Source organism: Ornithorhynchus anatinus, chromosome 4 (genome assembly GCF_004115215.2).
Source record: "Ornithorhynchus anatinus isolate Pmale09 chromosome 4, mOrnAna1.pri.v4, whole genome shotgun sequence".
NCBI lineage: Eukaryota > Metazoa > Chordata > Mammalia > Monotremata > Ornithorhynchidae > Ornithorhynchus > Ornithorhynchus anatinus.
In genome coordinates this window covers 9,592,604-9,617,006 of record NC_041731.1, presented here as the reverse complement: position 1 = coordinate 9,617,006, position 24,403 = coordinate 9,592,604, and the positions used below count along the sequence as shown (strand labels likewise).

At 47.8% G+C, this 24,403-nt stretch overlaps 1 protein-coding gene across 1 annotated transcript in view; it reads left to right on the top strand.

Annotated features, from left to right (window-relative positions):
- GLI3 (GLI family zinc finger 3) overlaps positions 1–17,800 on the top strand; it is a 212,579-nt gene extending 194,779 nt beyond the window's left edge. The window contains 3 exon segments of the mRNA XM_039911700.1: positions 5,872–6,162; positions 11,061–11,388; positions 13,062–17,800. Coding sequence (XP_039767634.1) covers positions 5,872–6,162; positions 11,061–11,388; positions 13,062–15,403 — 2,961 coding nt within the window. The 3' untranslated portion in view covers positions 15,404–17,800.
- The last annotated feature ends 6,603 nt before the right edge of the window (positions 17,801–24,403 follow it).

The window sequence follows — 24,403 nt, the reverse complement described above, 5'->3', positions numbered from 1 at the left end:
CAACGAACCTGAGGGCCAATCCCATCATCACGTGACTAGATTGAGGCTTAAATGGCAGAACTGGATGCTTTTCTCATTAAAGCAGTGAAGTTTGGCTTGGGCTTCACATTGGGCAAGTCACTTTACTTCTCTGTGCCTCAGTGACCTCATCTGTAAAATGGGGATGAAGACTGTGAGCCCCACCTGGGACAACCTGATTACCTTACATCTACCCCAGCGCTTAGAATAGTGCTTGGCACATGGTAAGCGCTAAACAAATACCATTATTATTATTATAACTATTATTGTTATTATTACTATCACCCCTTGGGAGACAGGACAGGGGCCTGATGTGGGAAGCAGACTTAGTTGAACAATGGAAGATTGACCCACTCTGCTCCCCCATTAGTGGTATTTATTGAGCGCTTCCTGTGTGGAGAACACTGTACTAAACACTTGGGAGAGAATACAGTAGAGTCGAAAGAAATGACCCATGGTCTCTCGGAGTTACCCCGACACTGGTTAAAGAACCCGTGAAGAGTTCACAGTATTGCAGCTTCAAGCGGGGATTATTTTCAAGCTCCTTCCCCGAGTGGCTCCCAGAGCTTAGAACAGTCCTTGGTACATAGCAAGCACTGAACAAATACCATAATTATTATTATTATAAAACGCCTATGAAGAAAAGCCATCTGAAATGCAGGTAGGGAAACAACTTTAAAAAGGATTCTGCAGATCTTGTGAATCCACTAAGACTAGAATAGTCGTTGTGGGCGGGGAACATCTCTACCAACTCTGTTGCATTCATTCATTCATTCAGTAGTATTTATTGAGCGTTTACTATGTGCAGAGCACTGTACTAAGCGCTTGGAATGTATAAATCGGTAACAGATAGAGACAGTTGTACCCTTCCAAGCGCTTAGTAAAGTGCTCTGAACACAGTAAGCGCTCAGTATGATTAAATGATTATTATTAGTGGCTACCAAGGATATTACACCAAAGCAAAACCATTTTGCAAATGACAGCGTGTTCCAAATCACACACATACCCTTAGAAAATATAGAGAAAAGGTCTATACTTGCCCTGCTCCATGCATTCCAAGGCTTCATCTTCTCACGGAAGAGATATATCAGTACCCGCAGGCCTAGGGGATATAGCTCACGTAAGATAACTATAAGGTAACGGCCCCGAGCCTGTCTCATGCCCCTAATGCGTGGAATATCATGGGCTCATTTCATTCTGTATGTCTGGAATTGATGGAGCTCCTGAATAGAAGTCATTTCTGTTTAATGGGAATCAGTTCTAGCTGAAGAAAACTGAAATTTGGGGATGAAGACTTTCAGGATAATTTCAGGAATTTCAGCTTCACTGCATTGTAGCATTTCAGCATTTTAGGTAGCAGGTAATATGCTCTTGGGCTTTTAGGGAAAAAGCATCTGCAGGATGCTTGCTTTGTAAAATAGTGCATTTTCGATAATAGAGGAATGTTATAGCTCATCCATTTCGTGATTGCTCTTTGACTTATAACCCATCAAACAGGGTGTGCACATTTGAAAGTGCGCGTGTGCTCTTGTGTGTATATATGTAGCTGTACATATGTATGCATCTATGTAAAGTGTATTGCTTAGGAAAAGGAAGAGGAATCATTAGGATATATGATAGTAGTTATTAAGCTGTTAATATGTGCTAAGCATAATATTAAGTACTAGGGTATATAACATATAATTAGGTTAGACCCAGTCCTGTCCCTTGTAGGGTTCAGAGTCTGAGGCAAGAACAAGTATTTATCCCCCATTTTATAGATGAAGAAACTGAGGCACAGAGAAAATAAGTGATTTGCCCAAGGTCATACAGGAGACAAGTGGCAGAGCCAGGATTAGAATTCAAGAACCCTAATTCCCAGGCCACGGGTAGTATAATATGCATTATTATGTGGTGATTAAAGGTGAACACTTTGAGAATTACGACTGTCCTATCGGAGTCTCAATTACATTGAATTATGTGAATTAAAATAGTCGGTTTTTTTAGGATCTGTTCATTATTTTAACCACCCACTCTTTTGCCTGACATTGATTGCACTTTCAGCAAAGTCTGGCTTCTGTAAATCGAGTTGTTAGGTTTAGGCACCTGATATCCACCCTCAGCCTCAGAGCACCTATACAGTTCTCTGTAATACATTTATTTATATGAGTGTCTGTCTCCCCCTCTAGATTGTGAGCTCCTTGTGGGTAGGGAACACATCTACCAACTCTGTTGTACTGTACCCTCCCAACCGATGACAGTAGTTATCTGCGCACAGTAAATGCTCAATAAATACCATTGATTGATTAAAAAATAATCTGTAAGCATGAAACTATTCCTGTGCAAGATTCAGATTAGTTTAGATCTCCAACACCAGATCACTAATTGTCTTTCTCACTGATTAAAATATATATAGTAATCGATTTATCTGTCGGTGTCCAAACTAGCCCCATTCTTTTTTCCAACTATCTTCTCTCCTTGAAAAAGAGTTCTCCTCTAGATTTTGTTGCTGATGAGTTCTTTCAGAATTACAGATTTTAACACCTCGAGGACTACGATCTAGTCTCCTTGCTCTACTGTACTCTCCCAACCACTTTGTACAGTGCTCTGCACCTAGTAAGCATTCAGTAAATTGATTGATGGATAGTAACCTGTTAGATTCAGTTTCAATCTCTGCTCAAATCCTCACAGAACCAACCTACCATTAGCAGCCAATGAAATAGTTGGATTAATGTCATTAGGAGGATTAATGTCATTATCGTTATCATTAAAAAATGATAATAATCCTAGTAACTGTGGTGTACATTAAGCATTTATTATGTGGCAAGCCTGGTACAAGATAATAATAACAATAATAATTATGTTTTTTGTTGAATGTTTACTATGCACCAAGCGATATACTAAGCATTGGTAGATACAAGATAATCAGGTTGGACACAGTTCTTGTCCCACATTCTAAGTAAGAGAGAAAACAGATTCTGAATACCCATTTTACAGATGAGAAAACTGAGGCCCAGGAAGTTAAGTGATTGGGTCAAGATCGCACAACACGCAAGCGACAGAGCTGGAGTAATGAAAAATGATCATTTTAATGGTATTTGTTATAGGCTTACTATAGGCCAGGCACTGTTCAATCAATCACATTTATTGAGCGCCTACTGTGTGTGAAGCACTGTACTAAGTGCTTGGGAGATTACAAAATAACAATAAACAGACACATTCCCCACCCACAAAGAGCTGTTCTAATGCTGGAGCAGGTTGGACACAGTCCCTGAACTATGTGGTGTTTACCATCTTGGTAGCAGGGAGTAGGATTTAATCCCCATTGTACAGATAAGGAATGTGAGGCACAGAGAAGCGACTTATCCAAGATCACATAGCAGTCAAGTGACAGAGCCAGGATTACACCCAGGTCTTCTGACTCCCAGCCCACGTTCTTTCCCCTAGGCAGTGTGGCTTCCCCATATTCTCCCTTCCCCATATTCTCCTTTATAAGAGATTTCTAAGAGAAGAATGGGGGTAAGAGTGCAGATTGTCTCAAAAGGAATAGTTGGCATTTTTTTGTAAGGGTGCAAACTTCACCCCTCCCTGAATTATGTCCATGCTATTATTATTTTGTAAAGCATTTACTATGTGTCGAGCACTGTTCTAAGTGCTGAGATAAATACAAGTTAATTAGGTAGGACATAGTTCCTGTCCCACATAAGGGCTCACATTCTGTGTACGAGGGAGAACGGTCATCGAATCCTCATTTTCAGTGAGGAAACTGAGGCAGAGAGATGCTAAGGGACTTGCCCGAAGTCACACAGCGGTCACCTGGCAGAGCCAGGATTAGGACCCAAGTGCTCTGACTTCCAGGATAGTCTTCTTTATGCTGCTACTGGAGCAGCTGTGGAGCAATTGTTAATTTCTGAGGATTGGTGGATTTGCAAAGGAACCAGATGCAAAGCAGCCCTGGGCCAGCCTGTCCAACACATAACCTAATGATTTTACACAGATAAAAAAGTCCCAGAGATTAGGAGAATAACTAGGAATGGATCATCTGAGAAACGACAAGATTTGTTCAATATCCAGTGTAGGTGTTTTTGCATATATTTGGCAGCTCGGTTAACTCAAATTCTCTTTGGAAGACTTCTTGACCTGTCATTTGTAAACTGGAATTTTTTTTTAGATTAAAATAGTTGTCGGTTGTGCAGTTCAACCTCATTGTTAAAATCTCAAAAGTAGATATTTTCTCTTTAGAAGTCCTTTCAATCATCTCCCCCTCATTTGGGATTATTTTTTAAATTGTATTTGTTTAGTGCTAACTATCTGCCAGGTACTATACTAAGCGCTGGGGTAGATAAAGTTAATCAGGTTGGACACGGTCCATGTCCCACATGGGGCTCACGCTCTTAATCCCCTTTTTACAGATGAGGTGACTGAGGCACAGAGAATTTAAGTGACTTGCCCAAGGTCACACAATAGACAAACGGCAGAGCCGGGATTGGAATCCAGGTCCTTCTGACTCCCAGGCCCGGGCTCTATCCACTAGGCCATGCAGTTTGTCATGCTGCTTTTTATAGGGCAAGAGAGTATTTTCATCATCATCCTCGTCGTCACCGTCAATGGCATTTATTGAGCGCCTACTGGGTGCAGAGCACTGTTCTAAGCATTTGGGAGAGTGCAGTACAACAGAATTCGGAGACACATTCCCTGTCCGCCACGAGCTTGTAGTTTAGAGGAGGAGACAGACATTATATAAATATATCATTTATAATATAGAATTTATGGATATGTGCATGAGGGCTGTGGGGATGAGGATGGGTCAAATATCAGATGCCCAAAGGTCACAGATCCAAATGCGTAATTGACATAGAGGGAAGAGGGAGCTGAGGAAAAGAGGACCTAATCAGGCCTCCTGGAGGAGATGTAACCTTAGTAAGGCTTTGAAGGTGGAGAGAGTGTGGTGGTCTGGCATATTTGGAGGGGAAACGGCGCTCCAGGCTAGTGGGAGAATGTGGGAAATAATAATAATAATAATGTTGGCATTTGTTGAGCGCTTGCTTACTATGTGCAGAGCACTGTTCTAAGCGCCAGGGTAGATACAGGATCATCAGATTGTCCCACGTGAGGCTCACCGTCTTAATCCCCATTTGACAGATGAGGTCGCTGAGGCACAGAGAAGTGAAGTGACTTGCCCACAGTCACACAGCTGCCAAGGGGCAGAGCCGGGATTCGAGCCCATGACCTCTGACTCCCCATCCCGGGCTCTTTCCACTGAGCCACGCCGTTTCTCGTAAGGAGTTTGTGGTGAGATAGATGAGATCGAGATGGAGGCACAGTCAAGCTGGCGCTAGAGGAATGAAGTGTGTCGGCTGAGCCATAATAGGAGAAATACACGAATGATTCTGCCCCCGGTATTTTAGGGTTTGCTAAATTGATTCAAGATTTTCTTCTCATTTGCTTACCGCTAATGTTCAACTGACATTCGTTGCCATCAACTTTATGTCACCAGAAAATTAAATGAGCCACCGAGGACTGTGTTGTTGTTATTATTATTATTGTATTTGTTGAGCGCTTACTATGTGCGAAGCAGTGTTCTAAGCACTGGGTAATCATGTTGTCCCACGTGGCAGTCTTCATCCCCATTTTACAGATGAGGGAACGGAGGCACAGAGGAGTTAAGTGGCTTGCCCAAGGTGACACAGCAGCCAAGTGGCGGAGCGAAGATTAGAACCCATGTCCTCTGACTCCCAAGCCCGTGCTCTTGCCACTAAGTCACGCTGCTTCTCTTCGATTTCCAGCAGCCTCGAAGTGACTGGAAACTCGGTTCCCTGCTGAAATAAAGTCTCACATCTACTTTTTTTTGTGTGTGTGTCTGTCATCTGTCAGAAACCGTACGTGTGCAAGATCCCGGGCTGCACAAAACGCTACACAGATCCCAGCTCCCTCCGGAAACACGTGAAGACGGTCCACGGCCCCGAGGCGCACATCACCAAGAAGCAGCGTGGGGATGTCCACCCTCGTCCTCCACCCCCCCGAGACTCTGGCAGCCATTCCCAATCCAGGTCACCTGGCCAGCACACTCAGGGGGCAGTTGGCGAGCAGAAGGACATCAGCAATACTACCTCAAGGCGGGAAGAATGCCTGCAAGTGAGAACTGTCAAGTCCGAGAAGCCAATGGTACGTGCCGTACTTTGTTTCCGATTATTCTTTTTTCCGATGGTATTTTTTAGGCCCTTACTATGTGCCAGGCACCGTACCGAGTGCTGGGGTAGATAAAAGCAGATGAAGTTGGATACGGTTCCTATCCCATATGGGGCTCACGGTCTTAATCCCCAGATTACGGATAACTGAAGCACAGAGAAGTGAAGTGACTGGCCCAGGGTCACGCAGTGGACGTGTGGCGGAGCCGGGATTAGAACCCAGGCCCTTCTGACTCCCAGACCCGTGTTCTCTCCATTTATGTTGAGCTGAGTTCGTTGGGAGAGCCGGTGCTAGGTCCAGTTCAGTGGTTTCCCCCTTCAAGCCCAGCACCTTGGTAGTGGGTCTGAGGAGAATTCAGGATGGCTGACTCTCAGCCTCTTGCCGTACTTATGACTGCCCCTCCTGATAGAGCTGGATCACTTGGAAAAACAAGAATTAGCTTTTTTAAAGAACTTAATCGGTCATAGAATGGTAGCTACTGAGCACCTCCTGGTTTCACGACCGTGAAGGAGGCCGAAAGACCCAGAGATATAGGTTGCAAATCCCATTATGGCTGTGAAGTATTAGCCACAGTGTCTTTTCAGACACCTGTGTGAAACATTGCGTTAACAATATTGCTAATAGTTTTCACAGCTCTCTAAGCAGCGAGAAATTCTCTTTAGTGTTCGTCGGCCAGCCCATTTTTCACCGTGCTGCCCTCTTCCTCTCCAAATCACTGCTCACTTCCCTGGTCAGTGGGCTCAGGGAACACAAGAGCCCGCCTGCCACAACTTCATTCAGTACTGTAAATAATTTCTGCGGCCCTTGGAAGATTCCACCGTGGCTGGCGCATTTTTAATTCCAATCAAGAGGCTGAGGTAGCCTCGGTTACAAGACAGCAGAGTAGGTCAGTAGTCGACGTACTGTACCAGAAGATGTCACGTTCCAATAAGGAGTTCTCTTGTGCCGTTCACTCCTTCAGGGAGCGGGAACACCAGATCCTCCAACCGTGTCAGGATGAGAAATCTTCACAACTAGCTATTCGGAGGAATCAAGATTAAAAACTAAATCCGTCTTAATGAGTGGGGAAATAGGAAATTCAGGGGAATGTATTTCTAGTCCCTCACAGGTCCACCAATGTACAAATCATTTTGTCGTCTATAAATGTTAGAATGGGAATACTGCCAAGATTTTCAAAGTAAATCATTTCTAGTCCCGGCTCTGAGACTGGTATCATCTAAAGATAATGCTGATCAAAATGCATTTCATAAGCTAAATTAACTTTATATGCAGGCATTTAATTCATCCTTAACTGTAATTTAGATGGATGCATTTTCTTGGATTTTACTTGCTGCATGAATTAATTTATCTCATTTTCTCCTTACTAATCCAATATCTCTTCTTTCTAATGCCTTTAAATGTCTTGTTCTCACTTCCTAAGGACAGTGGGTAATAAGGTGAGGGAATTTTAACTTCTCTTATTTTTCAATTGAACATTTCATTTTTTTTAAATCCTCAGTCATCTCATGGTATCACTAGTAGTGAGCATTCAGTTCACACATCCCAAACGCAGATCATCTGCAGGAGTGGAATCGTTCTTTGCCAGGTGAAAAATATGGAATCGAATGCATGTCCCATAACTCCATGTTCGCAGGCCTGAAGATTACTGCGTACCAAGATCAGTCAGTCAAATCAGTGGTATTTATTCATCATCAATGGTATTTGTTTAGTGCTTAATGTGTGCAGAGCACTGTACTAAACGTTTGGGAGAGTACAAATCAATAGAGCAGATGGACGTGTTCCTTGCCCACAAGGGACTCGCAGTCTATAATGGGAGACGGACGTTAAGATAAATAAATTACGGCTACGGACCTAAGTGCTGTAGGCCTGAGGGTGGGATAAATATCAAGTGCATAGAGGGATAAGCCAGAATGTGTCTCATCAGCCAGGTACAGATCACCAACCTTTCTAAAACTGACATTCTCAAATACTACTTGGTCCTTTGGAAGTTTCCAGGGCAATACTTTTTGAGCCAGAGGTTGGTCCCATCTGGTATACATGCTGAAGGTCTGAATACATTTCCATTACCATTTGGTCGTATTATGTTTGAATTAAATTGCTCTGGGTGGAATATTTGAGTTACCAGCACCTGTTGCCTCCTGGAGTGTCCCCGGTACGATCTCTCTCTCTCCTTGTCCTTTGATCAGAAAACGTTTGAAGGCAGCTAATCTACCCCGCCAAAAAAACAGCAAGTCCTTCCAAAGGGACAACCCAACTCATCGATCTCTTCACTACCTCATGATACTGCTGAGATACTCCCCACACCCCCACATTAGATATTGTGTTACACTGAAAGCGAACATTAACACAGTCAGCCTTTCAAGTATATTCATTGAGCATTTACTGTGTACAGAGTACTGTACTAAGCACTTGGAGAGTGCAGTAGAACCATATAACAGGCAAGTTTACAGTCTAGAGGGGGAGACAGATATTAATATAAATAAATTACTAATTTATTTTACAGTCTCGTTACTAATTCACTCTGCTTGGATGCCAAACCAACCTGTTTGAGCTTTGTCGATGAAGTAATTTCAAAATTGAAGTCACAGAATTCCCAGTTTAGGAATTTGTAGACCAGGAAAGGGAGGTTTCAGCTGTTAGCCTGACTACATTCGGCAGAGGGCAGCCAGCGCTGCAGGAAAATGGGAGGAGAAAAAGATGCAGACGAGCTGCCTCGCCCCTACCTCTGCCTGCACACAGCTCGGTGCTCTGGGCTAAACGTGCCGCTGCCCTCCCTGCTGCTGTTATCTCCAGGCCAAAGCAGGAGCCAAGATGCTGGATGAGGGAGAGGAAGGATGGCCTGAGCTGGGTGTCTTTCCTATTGTATCCTGCTAGCCCCTATGGAGAGAGAGAGAGTGTATGTATGTGTACATGTGAGAGAGTGAGCTCACACATCCCTAGGGGAGGTGTGTATCTGTCTCTGTTTATCTGTTTTTGTTTCTGTCTCTCTCTTTCTCCCCCCACTCTCTTTCCCGCTTTCTTCTCCCTAGCCTTGGACCACACCCCCTTGAAAGTCCCGCTGACACGAACGTTGCATCTTCAGAATTAAATGGAAATAGCTACATTCACTAATACATTTTCATTCGCTCTCCCTGATAAGAACGTACTCAAAATTTTACCAAGAATGTAGTCGATATTTGCAGATTCTTTTCTTAAAATCTAATTGACGAGTCCCAAACGGCAGCATGCCTGAACACGGAAAGCAAACTACTGACCGTACCGCTCAATGCTTCTTCAGCGTTGTGGTCAGGTTGAAGGTTAGGGTTAGGGTCGGGGCTAGAATTAGATTAGAGGTTGATCTCATTGATTACTGAGCTCTTGACAAATAGGGATCAACTTCTGATGTTTGATAATTTGTTAAATATCCATAAAAATCCAAAGGCTTAATACGTTATCCCCATTCTGAGGGCATATGCAAAAAGTACACATAGTGAGTTGTTTCTTGTAAAATTTGTGTGTGTGTGTATGTGTGTGTACACATGCATAAGTGCGTGCTTGGGTGTGTCTTAATAGCCTGTTCTAGACAATCTCTCTGGGATTTCTTTGGGCATTCTGGATTTCACAGTAATGGGAGAACCACTAAAGAAGGGTTTGAAAGGCATCCCTAGACTATCCTGGCGAATGGGGCCTGGTTCACATAGGTAAAGAAAATCCACAGACAATACATAAATCTCATTTTAACCATCATTCTCAAACCTCGCCCCCTCAAACCCTTTGCGGTCGGCTAACGAGGAGGGCATTGGCCAAACAACAGAATTTCCTGATTTGGTTTGAGCCTATGCTCTTCTCTCCAGTCTACCAAAAAGCAGGGAGATGCCTGCAAGAGGGTTGGTGGAAGCTAAGTCAATCAATGGTATTTATCGAGCACTCACTCTGTGCAGAGCATTTACCTAAGCGCTTGGGAGAGTAAACTACAGTAATAATAATAATGTTGGTATTTGTTAAGCGCTTACTATGTGCTGAGCAACGTTCTAAGCGCTGGGGGAGATACAGGGTCATCAGGTTGTCCCACGTGAGGCTCACAGTTAATCCCCATTTTACAGATGAGGGAACTGAGGCACAGAGAAGTGAAGTGACTCGCCCACAGTCACACAGCTGACAAGTGGCAGAGGTGGGAGTCGAACTCATGACCTCTGACTCCGAAGCCCAGGCTCTTTCCACTGAGCCACGCTGCTTCTCTACAGTAGAATTAGTGGACACGTTCCCTACCCATAACAAGCTTCCAGTCAAGGTGGGGGAGCAGCCACCATTCTAAGACCTCTGCCAACTGGTCCCGAGCATAAAAAAATTGGCTCTGTTGTCTGGTCATCAATTCTTTTACATAATAATAATAATTGTGCTAATTGTTAAGCGCTTACCGTAAGTCTACCTCTGTACTAAGCGCTAAGGTGGATACAGGATAAGCAGAGAGGACACAGTCCCTGCCTCACATGGTACTCACAGTTTAAGTAAAAGTGAGACAGGTGTTCCATCTCCACTTTACATATGTAGGAACTAAGGCATAGAGAAGCGAAGGGACTTGCCCCAAGTCCCACAGCAGGCAAGTTTACACAGGGATAGGGATCACCCTCGAGGAGAAAACCAGAAAACACAACAACAGAAGCTTGTGTGGCAGGATCAAACCGCCTACACCCATCCAAGCTAGGCCCAGATGACGCCAGTCTCTCTGGTCTTCGGCGTAGAGGAGCGTCACCGCAGGTGTTTCCGTCTCATTCAGCTCTCGGACCATTCCGAACCATGCCAGCGTTGTGGGCGGAGGTGGGAACTTTTGGTTACGACCCCTCTGTTTGCCAATGCCGTACTGATTTCCTGCCCCGTCTCTCTCACCCCGACAGACATCTCAGCCAAGCCCTGGTGGTCAGTCTTCATGCAGCAGCGAACAGTCCCCCATCAGCCACTATTCCAACAGTGGGATCGAACTTCATCTGACCAATGGAGGTAGTGTAGGAGACCTCAGTGCCATAGATGAAACCCCAATCATGGACTCAACCATTTCCACCGCAACCTCAGCACTTGGCCTGCAAGCCAGAAGGAACGTGACAGGGACTGAATGGATGGAGCAAGTGAAATTGGAAAGGTTGAAACAAGTTAATGGAATGCTTCCGCGCCTGAACCCCGTTCCGCCTCCCAGAGCCCCTGCCCTTTCTCCTCTCATAGGAAACGGTAAGATCCATCTCGTTCCCCGTAGCCATCTGAACGGGCCTGCAAAAACTGGGAAACTTCACAGGGGAGGATTTTAAGAAAAACTAATTGGAGAGCGGGGGTAGAGGGAAGTTTCTCTATCAATCAGTCAGTCGTATTTTTTGAGTCCTTACCGTGTGCGGAACACCGTACTAAGCTCTTGAGAGAGTACCGTGTGACAGATTTGGCGGACAGGTTCCCTGCCCACACTTTGACTTTTCTTGCCTCTGGTTCTATTCATTCGTTCATTCGGTTCTATTTATTGAGTGCCTACTGGGTGCAAAAGCACCGTACTAAGCGTCTGGGTGAGTTCAGTATAGCAATAAATAGACACATTCCCCGCCCACAGTGAGCTCACAGTCTAGAGACGAGCTTACGGTGTAGAGACGAGCTTCCGGACTAGTTCTTCATTCCACAGAGTGGTGCCGGGTTTCCAAGAAAACAGCAGAGCTCATCTTTCTGGAGCCCAGTTAACGCCAGCTAGGAGGTCGGGGGGCTTGGTAGGGGGAAAGGGGGGCCTTCAGAATAGGGTGCTGGCACGTATAAAGGCCTTGATCCGTGATCTAATTACTCCCTGTGGCCACACTGTGACAGGAGAGGAAGCAACCCTTCCGGGACAGAATCTGCTCACTGGTTCCCTAGAGTTCATATTTAAGGGTCAAGGAAGAAGAACATCGGGGCGTTAGTAGCAATAATTGTATTTAATGAATGGCCACTGGGGACGATTCACTTTACTGAGAACTATGAAGTCTGAGATTTAGAAATGACACATTCTCTTCCCACAAGGAGTCTAATGGGAGAGACAGCTAGAAAAATATTTTTAAAATAGAGCGATCAAAATAATGTAGGTACCACTGAATAAACAAAAGTCCGGAGGACGGGGATAAAAGTACAAGTGCTAGAGATGACTGAAGTGCTTCAGTAGCTGAGAATTTATTAGGGAAACGTTTTGGGAGAAAATGGGAATCGGGGGGGGTGGGCGTCGTGTATGGGGAGAACCGTGATTTGTTGGATTTGGGAGGGATTCTAAGCTGGGGGAGCAGCACAGGTGATGGAACAGAGATTGAAGAGTCAAGAGTTAGGAGCCGTTAGAAGACTAGCCTGGGAGCAACAAAGAGAGCAAACTAGTGAGTAATGAGCGGAGAGGGAGATGTGTCCTCCACCTTCAGATATGTCGGAAGCTCATCCAGCCCCGACACTGGGTGTCCATGGAAAGGACCACCCCTCGTTAGGGATGGAAGAAGCTTTTTTCTGGTCCAGGGAGGCATTTATTCGACTAAGTCTCAAAATGATGTCTCTCTCTCTCTCTCTCTTCCCTCCACTCTCTCCCCCGGCCGATCACTCTCTTCCCCCTTCCCTCTTTTTCTCTCCTCTCCCCCCACTCTCTTCCTCTCCATCTCTCCCCCCTCCCTTTCCTCATCTCTCCCTCTTCCCCCTCTTTTTCCTCACTCCATCTGTCCCCTCCATCCCCATCCTCCTCCTCTCTCTCTCCTCACTCTCTCCTGCCTCTCTTCTCCTCTCTTCCCTTCTCTCTTCCTTCTGTCCCACCCCTTTCTCCCTATCTCCCCTCTCTCCCCGTCTCTTTCTTACCCCCCATCCTCTCTCCGCCTCCCTCTCCCTGTCTCCCTCCATCTCTCCCTCCATTTTTCCCACAGGCATCCAGTCCAACCCAAGCTGCAGCTTGGGAGGGCCCCTGACGATCCTGCCCCACAGAAACGAGCTGTCGAGCGTGGACATCACCGTGCTGAACCTGCTGAACAGGCGGGACAGCAACACGAGCACCATCAGTTCGGCCTACCTGAGCAGCCGCCGCTCGTCCGGGATCTCCCCTTGCTTCTCCAGCCGCAGATCCAGCGAGGCCTCCCAAGCGGAGGGCCGGCCACAGAACGTGAGCGTGGCCGACTCCTACGACCCCATCTCCACCGACGCCTCCCGGCGGTCGAGCGAGGCCAGCCAGTGCGACGGCCTGCCGAGCCTCCTCAGCCTCACCCCGGCCCAGCAGTACCGCCTGAAAGCCAAGTACGCGGCCGCGACCGGCGGGCCCCCGCCCACCCCACTGCCCAATATGGAGAGGATGAGCCTGAAGACCCGGATGGCCCTGCTGGGCGACGGCAGGGAATCGGGGGTCTCCCCGCTGCCCCCGGTCCACCCTCCCCGGAGGTGCAGCGACGGCGGGCCCAACGCTTACGGCCGTCGGCACCTGCTGCCTCAGGACGTGCTGGGGAACGGGGTGAGGAGGGCCAGTGACCCCGTCCGCACCGTCTCCGAGAACCTCTCTCTGCCGAGGGTTCAGCGCTTCAACAGCCTGAACGGTTTTAACCCTGCCGTTTTGCCTCCGTCCTCGGAGAAACGCAACCTCGCCCTCCAGAACTACACGCGCCCCGAAGGCGGTCTGTTCCGCAACTTCTACTCGTCCCCCTGCCCCCCGAGCATCAGCGAGAACGTCCCCCTCGAGGCCCTGACAGTGGAGCCCGACGCCGGCCTCCACGACGAGGACCTCCTGCCCGACGACGTGGTGCAGTATTTGAATTCCCAGAGTCAGGGAGGAGGGTACGAGCCGCACCTCCAGGGCCACCTTCCCGATCCCAACAAGGCCCTGCTCGGGACGCTGGTGGGAACCGGGCCCGGCGGACTGGAGCAGCCCCACCTGCCGGAAGGGCAGCTCGGCCAGCCGTATCACGCTCCGGAACAGGCCGCCGCGGAAGCGAGTAAGAGCAGCCTGCCCATCCAGTGGAACGAGGTCAGCTCGGGAAGCGCCGATCCCGCGCCCTCCAAGTTCAGATGCGGCCAGCGCCCGCCTGGGCCCCAGGCCCGAGCCTTCGGACTGTACAACAACGTGGCCGTCCAGCCGCGGAACCTCCTGAGGAACGGGTCGGGGGCGGGCCAACCCAACGGCTATCAGCCGCTGGTGGAAAACGACAACGGCTACGGCCCCCAGGAGCACCTGCTCGTCACCGGCCCTTCCGGGGGAGCTCTCCATTTCCAGCCCGGGAAGGCCCAGCACTACGGGGAGAGTTTCGACCGGCAGCCGATGGTTTCCGGGGGCCTGGATGGTCCCTGCGGAGTCGCGATCCAAGGGCAGAAGCTGAGAAGCGGCAACGGGCCCACGGACGGAAACCCACCCAGCTTCGGCCCGCCGACGGGGCCGAGGCTGCCGTCCGGCGTCGGCAGCTTGGCCGACGAGGCGCAGGGTCGGATGGCGCTGGGACCGGGCTACCTGCAGAGTCAGCCCGGAGGAGAAGGCGTCCACTTCCAGGGAGTCGGGCGTTCCGGTCAGATGACGTTAGGACCGGTCAGTCCTACCTCGCAGGCCAACCTGTGCCAAGGCCCGCAGAACCGCCTCCCAGCCCCCCACGGCGTCGGCAACCAGCCGGCGGGTTTGGCGGCCGCCAAGGGCTACCAGCCGTGCCCCAACTTCGGGGGCGGCAGGCGACCCAACACGCTGAGGAACAGCCCGGCCCAGCCCCCGGGACACGTCGGTGAGGTCAACCCTGCTTGCAGGGTAAACGGCATTAAGACGGAGGTGCAAAGTCAGCCCCAGCCGCTCTGCTCCAATACTCAGAATTACTCTGGTCAGTTCTATGACCAGACCATGGGCTTTAGTCAGCAAGACGTGAAAACAGGTTCTTTCTCCATTTCAGAAGCTAACTGTCTGCTCCAAGGGACTGGGCCCGCGAACTCCTCCGAGCTGCTTTCCCCTGGCGCTAACCAGGTGTCCAGCACGGTTGACAGCCTTGACGGCAGCAGCTTGGAAGGGGTGCAGATTGATTTTGATGCCATCATAGATGACGGGGATCATGCCAGTTTAATCTCGGGAGCCCTGAGTCCGAGTCTCATTCAGAATCTTTCCCACAATTCCTCCCGCCTCACCACTCCACGAGCGTCTCTTACATTCCCAGCCTTGCCGGTTGGCACGACCAACATGGCCATTGGGGACATGAGTTCTTTGCTGACCTCCCTTGCAGAAGAAAGCAAGTTTCTTGCTGTTATGCAGTAGACATTGGGAAACACACACACACACCACACTCACTCTCTCACACACGATCTTTAGAAGTCGGAAAGGTAAAATTGACTCTGATCTTTCTTTTTTTAGTTGTGTATGTATTTTAGCGATCTCATCTCACCTGAATGGGATGTCTCAAGTATATTCCTTTTATGGAAAAGGACTCTGTCAAACCCTACAGTGTTCTAGGGAGAAACTGTCTTCCATTTCAATTTTGAATCAGTATTGTTCCGCCCGCTTTGCCTTCTCTCTCTTTTTTTTTTGCTCTGTATACTTTTTTTTTGGTATTCTTATTGTAAATCAGTGTAAATGTGTGCCGTGCATGTTTTTCCTTTCTTTCGAAAGAGAGGTGTAATGAGAAGGCCTGCCTGTGTTCCGTTTCTCAAAGGATGCTGCCAGCGGTTAGACTTCTGTTTAGTCTTGGTTCAGGTGGGCGTGGATTCCCTGGGGACAACGCTACCGCATCTTCTGCCGGGCTCACGTTGCCCAGCTTGATCCCGTACCCGTTTGGGGTAGGTGGGCTAGAAGGGAAACATGAGGTTCTTTCAGATGAAGTGCAGCGTCCTCCTAGAACCCCAGGACCGGAAGGGGCCTCCCGGAATCATCTGCGCCAACCCCCCACCCGCCTCCGGGCAGTTGAACGACTGAACCATCCAGGACAGGTGGTCACCTGGGCTTCCCTCTCAGACCTCCGGGGGATGGAGGCTCCGTCACCAACCCTCTTCCGCTTTCACAAATGGTGCCTGGGTGTCACCCTTCATTCCTGGGGATGAGCATCAGGAGAGTCACTTCTCAGTGACTGGCTCACCGACTTCCACTGTTTCTTGCCCCAGCTGCCTGCTTCACAGCAATTCGCTGGTCTGGGCGCTTCCCCTTGAAAGATACGAAGAGAAAGGATGTGGAAACTCAAAATGCGTCGGTTTGACTGCTGGCCACTGCGCACACGTGTGTACTGTCGATACTATGCGTGTAACTGTCGGTCAGTCGATGGTATTTATTGAGTGCTTGCTGTGTGCAGAGCCCCGAACTAAGCACTTGAGAGAGAACGGTACTACAGAGTAGGTAGATACATCCCCTGCCCACAGAGAGGTTACAGTCTAGAGGACTGTCGCTATAGCCGTGACTGTAGCCGAGCAGTCTGCTTGAAGATGAAACTAACGACCGACAACTCTATCTGTCCGGGTGGGGCTGTAAAAAACAGGTACGTCCCTTCTTCACTGGAGTTCGTAGAGATGCTCTTGTGGGTGCTTCGAATTTGCTCTTCCTAAAGCTTAATGCTGATTTCAGTTCGGCCTCTGACTTCCACAGTCTTTCTAGAGTCCCTCGTCAGAAAACCCTCTGTCTCCTCGTTACCCCAACCGGGCCAGTAAAGCTCAGTGGAAATGCCCGGCAGTGGAGCAGGTCGAAACTATTGACTTGCAGGGGTGTCCGGGTTTATTACCCATGCCGTCTCTCATCCAGTCACGGAAAGTTATCCCCTTTTCAACGCTCCCTCCGTCATCTTTCATCAAATAGCCGAGAGTTAGTAATTACGAACGCAGGTGAGTGTGTGGCATCGGTCATCTGCCACCGGAGTGGAGGAGCATTTCTGTTATAAACCTCTATTTTAAGGGCCCTCGCTGTAGAACAGTGGAGATTTTAAAATCCGAATGAGTGTGACTAATTCTGAGCCTTTAGAAGAACGGGATGGTCAGACACAGCCCTTCGTTACCCCAGCCCTCTTAGGACGGCGACAGGTTTCAATATGGGATGGTATTTGCGGTCAGTTGGTGCGTGAGGTATTTTTGTCATTGATTGAATCCCCGGAGAGTTCAAAAGCAAGCAAGCAAGCCCTCCTGTACCACCAAGGCAGAGACAGAAGCTTTGTGTGCACAATATGGTCCATGAATTTCCCCGAGAATTCGCTTTTTCTTTAATCGAACGAACCGAGACGATGACGGACGGCGACGGCTCGAAAATTCCAACTGGGTTCTTTGTCTAACCCCGACCTAAAGGATCCTACGGCCCAGGGAAAATGTGTTCTATGTTTGTATCTAGGTTTAAAGCAACGTTAGCCCAATAACATGAATTTGTATTAAGGAAATCAGAGGGGAAAACGGAGGTTCCCACTTACGTCCAAAGGAACTTGGAATTCAAGGCTTCAGGAAGCTCGGTCCCTGGTCAGGAAGTGGATCCCTCAGGACCAGGATGAAGGGCACCCTTTTGACCTCCCGTTCCCCAGCCCGGGCTGTGAGACAGTCCATGTATCTTCCTTCTGCTAATACCCCTTATCTTTTCCATGTGCAGATCTCCTTTTTCCTTTAGAGGAGGTACCACAGTAAACTAATAATAAATAAATCATAATTGTGGCATTTGTTGAGTGCTTACTATGTGCCAGGCACTGTACTAAACGCTGGGGCGGATACAGTCCCTATCCCCACATAGTGCTCACAGTCTTAATCCCCATTTTAAAGCTAAAGTAACTGAGGCACAGAGCAGTTAAGTGACACCCAAAGTCACACAGCGGACGACACCACACGCTATTCCATGTTTACACTACACTGCATCTAACAAGGCATCGCCAAGCACAAGGGAAGCGATCCAGATTGAGGCTGATTCAAAAAGAGGAAAGATTTCTTTCCTTCATAGTTATTCCTACTGTCGGCCCTGATCACTGCCATTGGTTCCTGATTCCTCGGGTTTCAGGTGAAATAGATAGTATTTCTTCAATTTGGATCTGGATTCTCTGGCTGAGATGACTACTTTCCCTATGGCCAGGTTCTGATTTCTCCCAATAGAGTGCAGAGCTCATGACTCATACCCTGAGCTACCAAAAAGAAACCAGCCCCCTGATACGTCTTCCTGGCCCAAATTGATCCCGCTCCATTTTCACTCAAAATTCGTTCATTCAGTCGTATTTACTGAGCGCTTACTGTGTGCAGAGCACTGTAAAATGAAGAGTGCTTAGCAGTGCTCATGTTGTCAGATTGCTTCTGTCTCAGATCGGGATCGGTCTCAAACCATTAGATTTGACCAATACTGATGTGAGGTTTTGACCGTATGATTGTAATCTCTTGCGTCCTTCCTGAGTGGTTTGGGAGACTGTCTGATCTAGCCTGACTTTTAATTGGCTGAGGAAACCACCAGCTGAGACCATGAACATCTCCTTAGTCTTCTCTTCCCTTTTTTTGACATGCAAATATGGCAGATTTTAATAATAATAATAATGATGGTATTTGTTAAGCACTTACTATGTGCAGAGCACTGTTCTAAGCGCTGGGGTAGATACAGGGTAATCAGGTTGTCCCACGCGAGGCTCACAGTTAATCCCCATTTTACAGAGGAGGTCACTGAGGCACAGAGAAGTGACTCGCCACAGTCACACAGCTGACAAGTGGCAGAGCCAGAATTCGAACCCATGACCTCTGACTCCCAAGCCTGTGCTCTTTCCACTGAGCCACGCTGTTTTGAAATGTGTTTCCTTGTTCTTTCTGCATTCGGGATTTAAGTATTTGGTCGCACCCTCTTTAATTTTTTTTTTTTTTGGTAACGCAATGACAGGAGGTGCTCCAGGAATCCCAGAAATAATATCAGGGAATTTAAACTATGTGCTTTCAGTCACAGATGCACTCATGGGTGAATTTCACCATCACCGGTCTCTTCTACGAGTACAAAAGACAACTGTATACGATCTCTTTTCATTCCTTTTGGGGGACCAGAGATGTGAACGGGGTAACCCTTCCGATAGTGTTGCTTGTGTTGGCACTTTCCTGCCTTGCGAGTTTATCAATTTCATTCCCATTTTCTCCCTTCTCCTTTCCTATCACCTGTGCACCGAAAAGGAGAGAGCAGGGAAGGGAGCTGAGAATTGAAGAGCCAATCAAACAGAGTATAACACAACTTGGAGGCCTGGGTGTTGGCCAGCCATTCGATAAGGGGATTCGGCTAATCAAGCAGGCACACCGATGTCACGGTGGCTGTCTTGATCTTCAGGGACAGGTTCTAGGACAGGATAGAGGGATGTGGTTTCAGAAAGGCCAATTTCATTGACTCGGGCTTCTCTCTCTAGGGGTAAGGAAGTGCCGAGTGTGAGATTTTCCCCGGGTGACACTTCTGCCTCTTTCTTCCCTCCCTGTCATTACTGATGACCAAACGGAAACTATTCAGACAGCAGAAGGCACCGATCCTTGCTCAAAGCCTGGCTCATCCTCATAGGAAAGAAGGATCGTAGGTTTTCACTTGCTCTACGGGAGGGAGATTTCAGTGACAGGAATGACCTTTTAAAGCAGACGACGGGCACCCCAATCTGACCTCGCTATACCAGTCCCGTGGACACGGTCCATCCCGATTCAAGAGCATCCTTCCGGCTCCTTCTCCCACCATGTTCTCTTAGACCGCAGGCTTAGATAACCAGACACGCACTCCTTCTCCCTTCGAGGGAGGGTCTCAGAAGGTACCTGTGTCCAATTCCATATTAGCCTTTTTCCTTTCTAAGGATTGTTTTATTTTAAAAGAAAATCAACAAAATCAATCGGGCCGTCTACGTGTTAGCTTTCGCCGTGGCCCCTTGGATAATAACGTTTCCAGTCTCGCTACGTACGTGCCTTATTTTATGTTAATCCTGTCAGAGAGGGACCAAGACATATTGCCAAATTGGAGCTCCGAACACTGTTCTCGCTGGTCAGCTAATTGCACACACCGCTGTTAATAGCGTCTGAATCGTGTCGACTTCCGGTTTTCCCAAGCTACTGTCGTTTCATGGAGAGAATATTCCCTTTCGGAAAGTTAGGGCTGTGCATCCTGCAGATGTGTAAGATAAAACCAATGTTCATTCTTTCACCCTTTTTAGTTGTTTGTTTTTTTTTAATAAAACGTATAATCCTTTTTTTATGCCTGTAAATACATTTTTGTCCGGTAGGAGTAGCGTCCGGGCGTGCCGGGGCCTAGGGCTTTTCTCCAGGAAAACCTGCAGTTCCGATGTTGATGATTGCCCAAACTGCAAGGTTGAGCTGAGTGAAGGCTCTCTGTGGCACATCGGGCAAGCCAGCTGGACTTTTGCTTTCAGAACCACTTAGTTCTTTTGTAACAATGAAAAAAAAATGTTTCTTACCATGTCAATAAAACCTTTGTACTTAAGTTCTTATCTTGTCGATTTCTTTCTTTCATTGTTCACACAACTAGGGCTACTGGGGTTTTCAAGGACTTATCGCCAACCTGTCCTTTGTGATTGTATTTCAAGAGTAATTGTGGATAGCATATCAGTTTATCCTAACTCCCGCTGGATGGGTGGCAGGAAACCAGCCCTGGATGTTCATCTGGTCTTTAGCGGTGGCTCAGGCTTTCTGAATATTGCATTTAGTGAAAATTCCAAAGAAGAATCAAAATGATTTCCTTCTCAGGAATTGGGTTTCCTTTGCCAGTGGCTTGGAGAAGCCCAGGTGCTGGCCCCTGTGTCTGTTTATTGTTTCATTGTACTCTCCCAAGCGCATAGTACAGTTCCCTGCATACAAGTGCTTAATAAATATGACTGACTGATTGGACCCACACTCTGAGAAGCACAAAAGGCGTCGTTGACTTTTTTTTGTAAGCACTTTTAGCATACTTCTGAGGTAGATGTGTGGAGCAAGTTAACTGTAGAGTAGCAGAAAGACACCAGGAAGTTTTGGACCTAAGAGCATTTGTTTGTAATTCAGGTGTCCTATGAGTGAATTCGACAAGGTACAAAGAAAATCAGCATTAGCATCTAAAATGTACACCCGTCTGTCACTGGGAAGGCAGATTCCTTGCAAACTTTTCACGTGTTGGGGGATCCATATATTGCAGAATGAAAACCCAAGATGGGAAGGTATGTCTGGCCATCGTTGTACAGCTGTGTCACCGTTTGAATTAGATTTGTTTGGAAATCATTCAAAGAAGCAAGGTTCTCTGCAAAATCTTATGACAGATGTGATACCGGATGGAAAAAGAACCCTCTGTCAGAATGACTTATTTGCCGGTCTTGGCATTTTCTTGGAATTTTGGGGGGTCCTCATGTTTTATTTTTTATACTATTTACTATAATTGCTTCAGTCTATACTCATCTTCTGACTTCTGATCTTGGTCTCATTTAAATTTTAGGGAATATTTTCCAAGTGGGATTTAGTTCTACCTACTTAGACTTGGAGGAGATCTAGATAACGGTGCATTCTGTCATGTTTGTGCTCTTTCTCTCCCCCTTCCTTTCTCTCCTTTTCTCTCTTCCTTTCTTTTCTCTTTCTCAGTCCAGGGTGTGTTTTTTTTTTTTAATTTTTCTAAATCTTCTCCAAGCTAATGCTGAAGCTGTGTCACTTTTAGCAGTGTTGGGAGAATCTCTTCGGGACCAAGCAACATGGTGTAGTGGTTAGAGCATGTGCCTGGGAGTCAGAAGGTCATGGGTCTAATCCTGGCTCCACGACTTGTCTGCTTTGTGACCTTCGGCATTCACTTCACTTCTCTGGGCCTCAGTTACCTCAGCTGGAAAATGAGGATTAAAACTGTGAGCCCCACGTGGGACAATCTTACTACCTTATATCTACCCCAGTGTTTAGAACAGTGCTTGGCACATAGTAAGTGCTTAAAAATACCATTATTGTTATAATTATTATTCTTTAGCGACGTACAGAAGTCTTCGGTTTGGTGACCGATCTCCTGAGGACTACTTGGGGGGGATGGAGGTGGGGCGGGGAGGTTCAGTAGACCAAACACAGGCTGGAGAGAGGTTAGATTGCCCTCTGAGGCAGTTACATGGAGCGGGGAGAGAAGAGGCTAAGGGTTGGCAGCTAAAATAGGAATTAGGCTGCCCCAGAGGTAACCAGATCCTGGATCTGAGTTGGACCATGCTATTTCTGGCTCGCCCATGACTTCACCCAGTGGGGCACCCAGAGAGGGCCGGGCGGAGTCTTTCCTTGTCCCACTTCACTATCCTGCTGTCCTGGAGCAGCTTATGCTGGGCGAGGGGAAGATGGACATCGAACAGGACACTCAGCAGCTGGGAGAGGTTAAATGACCCCCTTCTCCAAAACCTTCTGCGACACCCCCTCCCCACATCCATCTAAAATCTGTTGCCAAGGTGCGGGCACATGGTGTATCACTACCCTGGCTTCCCTGCTTCTTTCCCACTGATTGCCTTGTCACACCCTGTCCCTCTCCTAACCCAGATCTGTCTCTCTGCCCAAGCACCTAACGCAATTTATAGCCTCCGTTTGACGTCAGGTCAAATAAATGGATATCCAATCCCTATTTTACAGACGAGAATAATAATGATGACGGTATTTGTTAAGCGCTTACTATGTGCCGAGCACTGTTCTAAGCGCTGGGGTAGATAGAAGGCAATTAGGTGGTCCCACATGAGGCTCACAGTCTTAATGCCCATTTTCCGGATGAGGTAACTGACCCAAGCCCGTGCTCTTTCCAGTAAGCCACGCTGCTTCTTGTGAAAACTGAGGCTCCAGTAAATGAAGTGACTTGCCCAATGTCACACAGCAAGAGAGTGGCAGAGTTGGGTTTAGAATCGAGGTCTTCTGTCTCTTCAGTCCGTGCTCTCCCACTAGGGTGCTCCTCTATAATAATTATTGCTTTCAGACAGTGCTTGGGGAAGTGGAGAAGCCGAGCACTCTTACAAATGTGACTCTGAGCGGGGAACTGTGGGTGTCTGAGGAATGCGGGTGTACCCAGTGGATCTAAAGATGCACCTGCAGGCAGGCCTTTGCCCTCCTACCTCTTGTTTCCACAAATGTTTCATATGATCAGTTGCAAGCTGGAGATTAAAAGCAATCTCTCCATCCAAATGAGCCCGCTGCCTTTCAATTGCCTTGGCCCCAAAACACCTCAATGGGACCAACCACAGCGTGGCTGGCCCAGGGCATCACTGGCTTCCCTGCAAAGACAGAATAAGTGGGTCGCGTGATAAATATTTGCCCTAGAGGTTACTCAAGAAGTGAAAAACAAGACACGGTCCATCCATCATGACCCTTCTCCCCGCCGGCCGATCCAATTTCTCCCGTCGGACCCAGACAAATGGAGCACGTGCATGGAGGTGACAGCTGTGATCTATTCCCATCATCCTCTGTCCCTTGACCACAGCCTCCTCTCCGGGGTAGCCACTTCCCCTTGAGCACTACTGTCCTCTTGTCTTCAAGGTGACAGGGAGGAGAATCGAGGTACCTCCACCCCTCTGACTGGGGTCAAAAGTCGGGTCATGGAGACGAGCTTCGCGCGCTAAGAGATGTTGGCCCCGATTCCGGGACAGCCGATCCGAGAAGTTTGAAGGGTTGTCCGTCACTCAGGTACACAATAGAGTTCCCCGCGAAAGGTCCGGGCGCAACGACTTTGATGATGTGCGGGTTGCCATGGATCGCTGCTACCTAGGTCCACTGAGGCAGTGGCAGTGGATGTGCGGTTTAGAGGTGTGCTTTTCTCCTAAAAGGCACAAGAATGTGGAGGCAGCGGAGCAGGTGGGATGCTCCTGTAGAAATTACTTTTTTTACCACAAGACTGGCTGACACCCACCGAGGGTTAGATATGTTCAGGAAGTGGGTGGGAAAGTGAGGGTGATTTAACGATTGTGTTATTTTGTTAAGTGCTCACCTCATGCCAAGCACCATGCTAGAATAACCAGATCCATTCCCTGTCCCGCAGAGGGTCTCCCAGGCTAAGAGGGGAAGGAAAAGTGGTATTGAATCCTCATTTTACAGATAAGGAACCTGAGGTTCAGAGAAGGTAAGAGAATTGCCCAGGGTCACATAGGAGGTAAACTGCAGAGGCGGTATTAGAACTCAGATCTTCTCACTCCCAGTCCTGTGCTCTTTTCACTAAACCGGGTTGCTTCCTCTTGCCCTAATCTAATTTCACCTGAGTTGGGACAAGAAAAAGTCACACCGCATGGGGCTCACAGTCTAAAGTGGAAAAAGGACAGGTATTTCACTCCCATTTTACAGATGAGGAAACTGAACCCAAGATACATTGTGACTTAAATATCATTGATCTTCTGATTGTGCA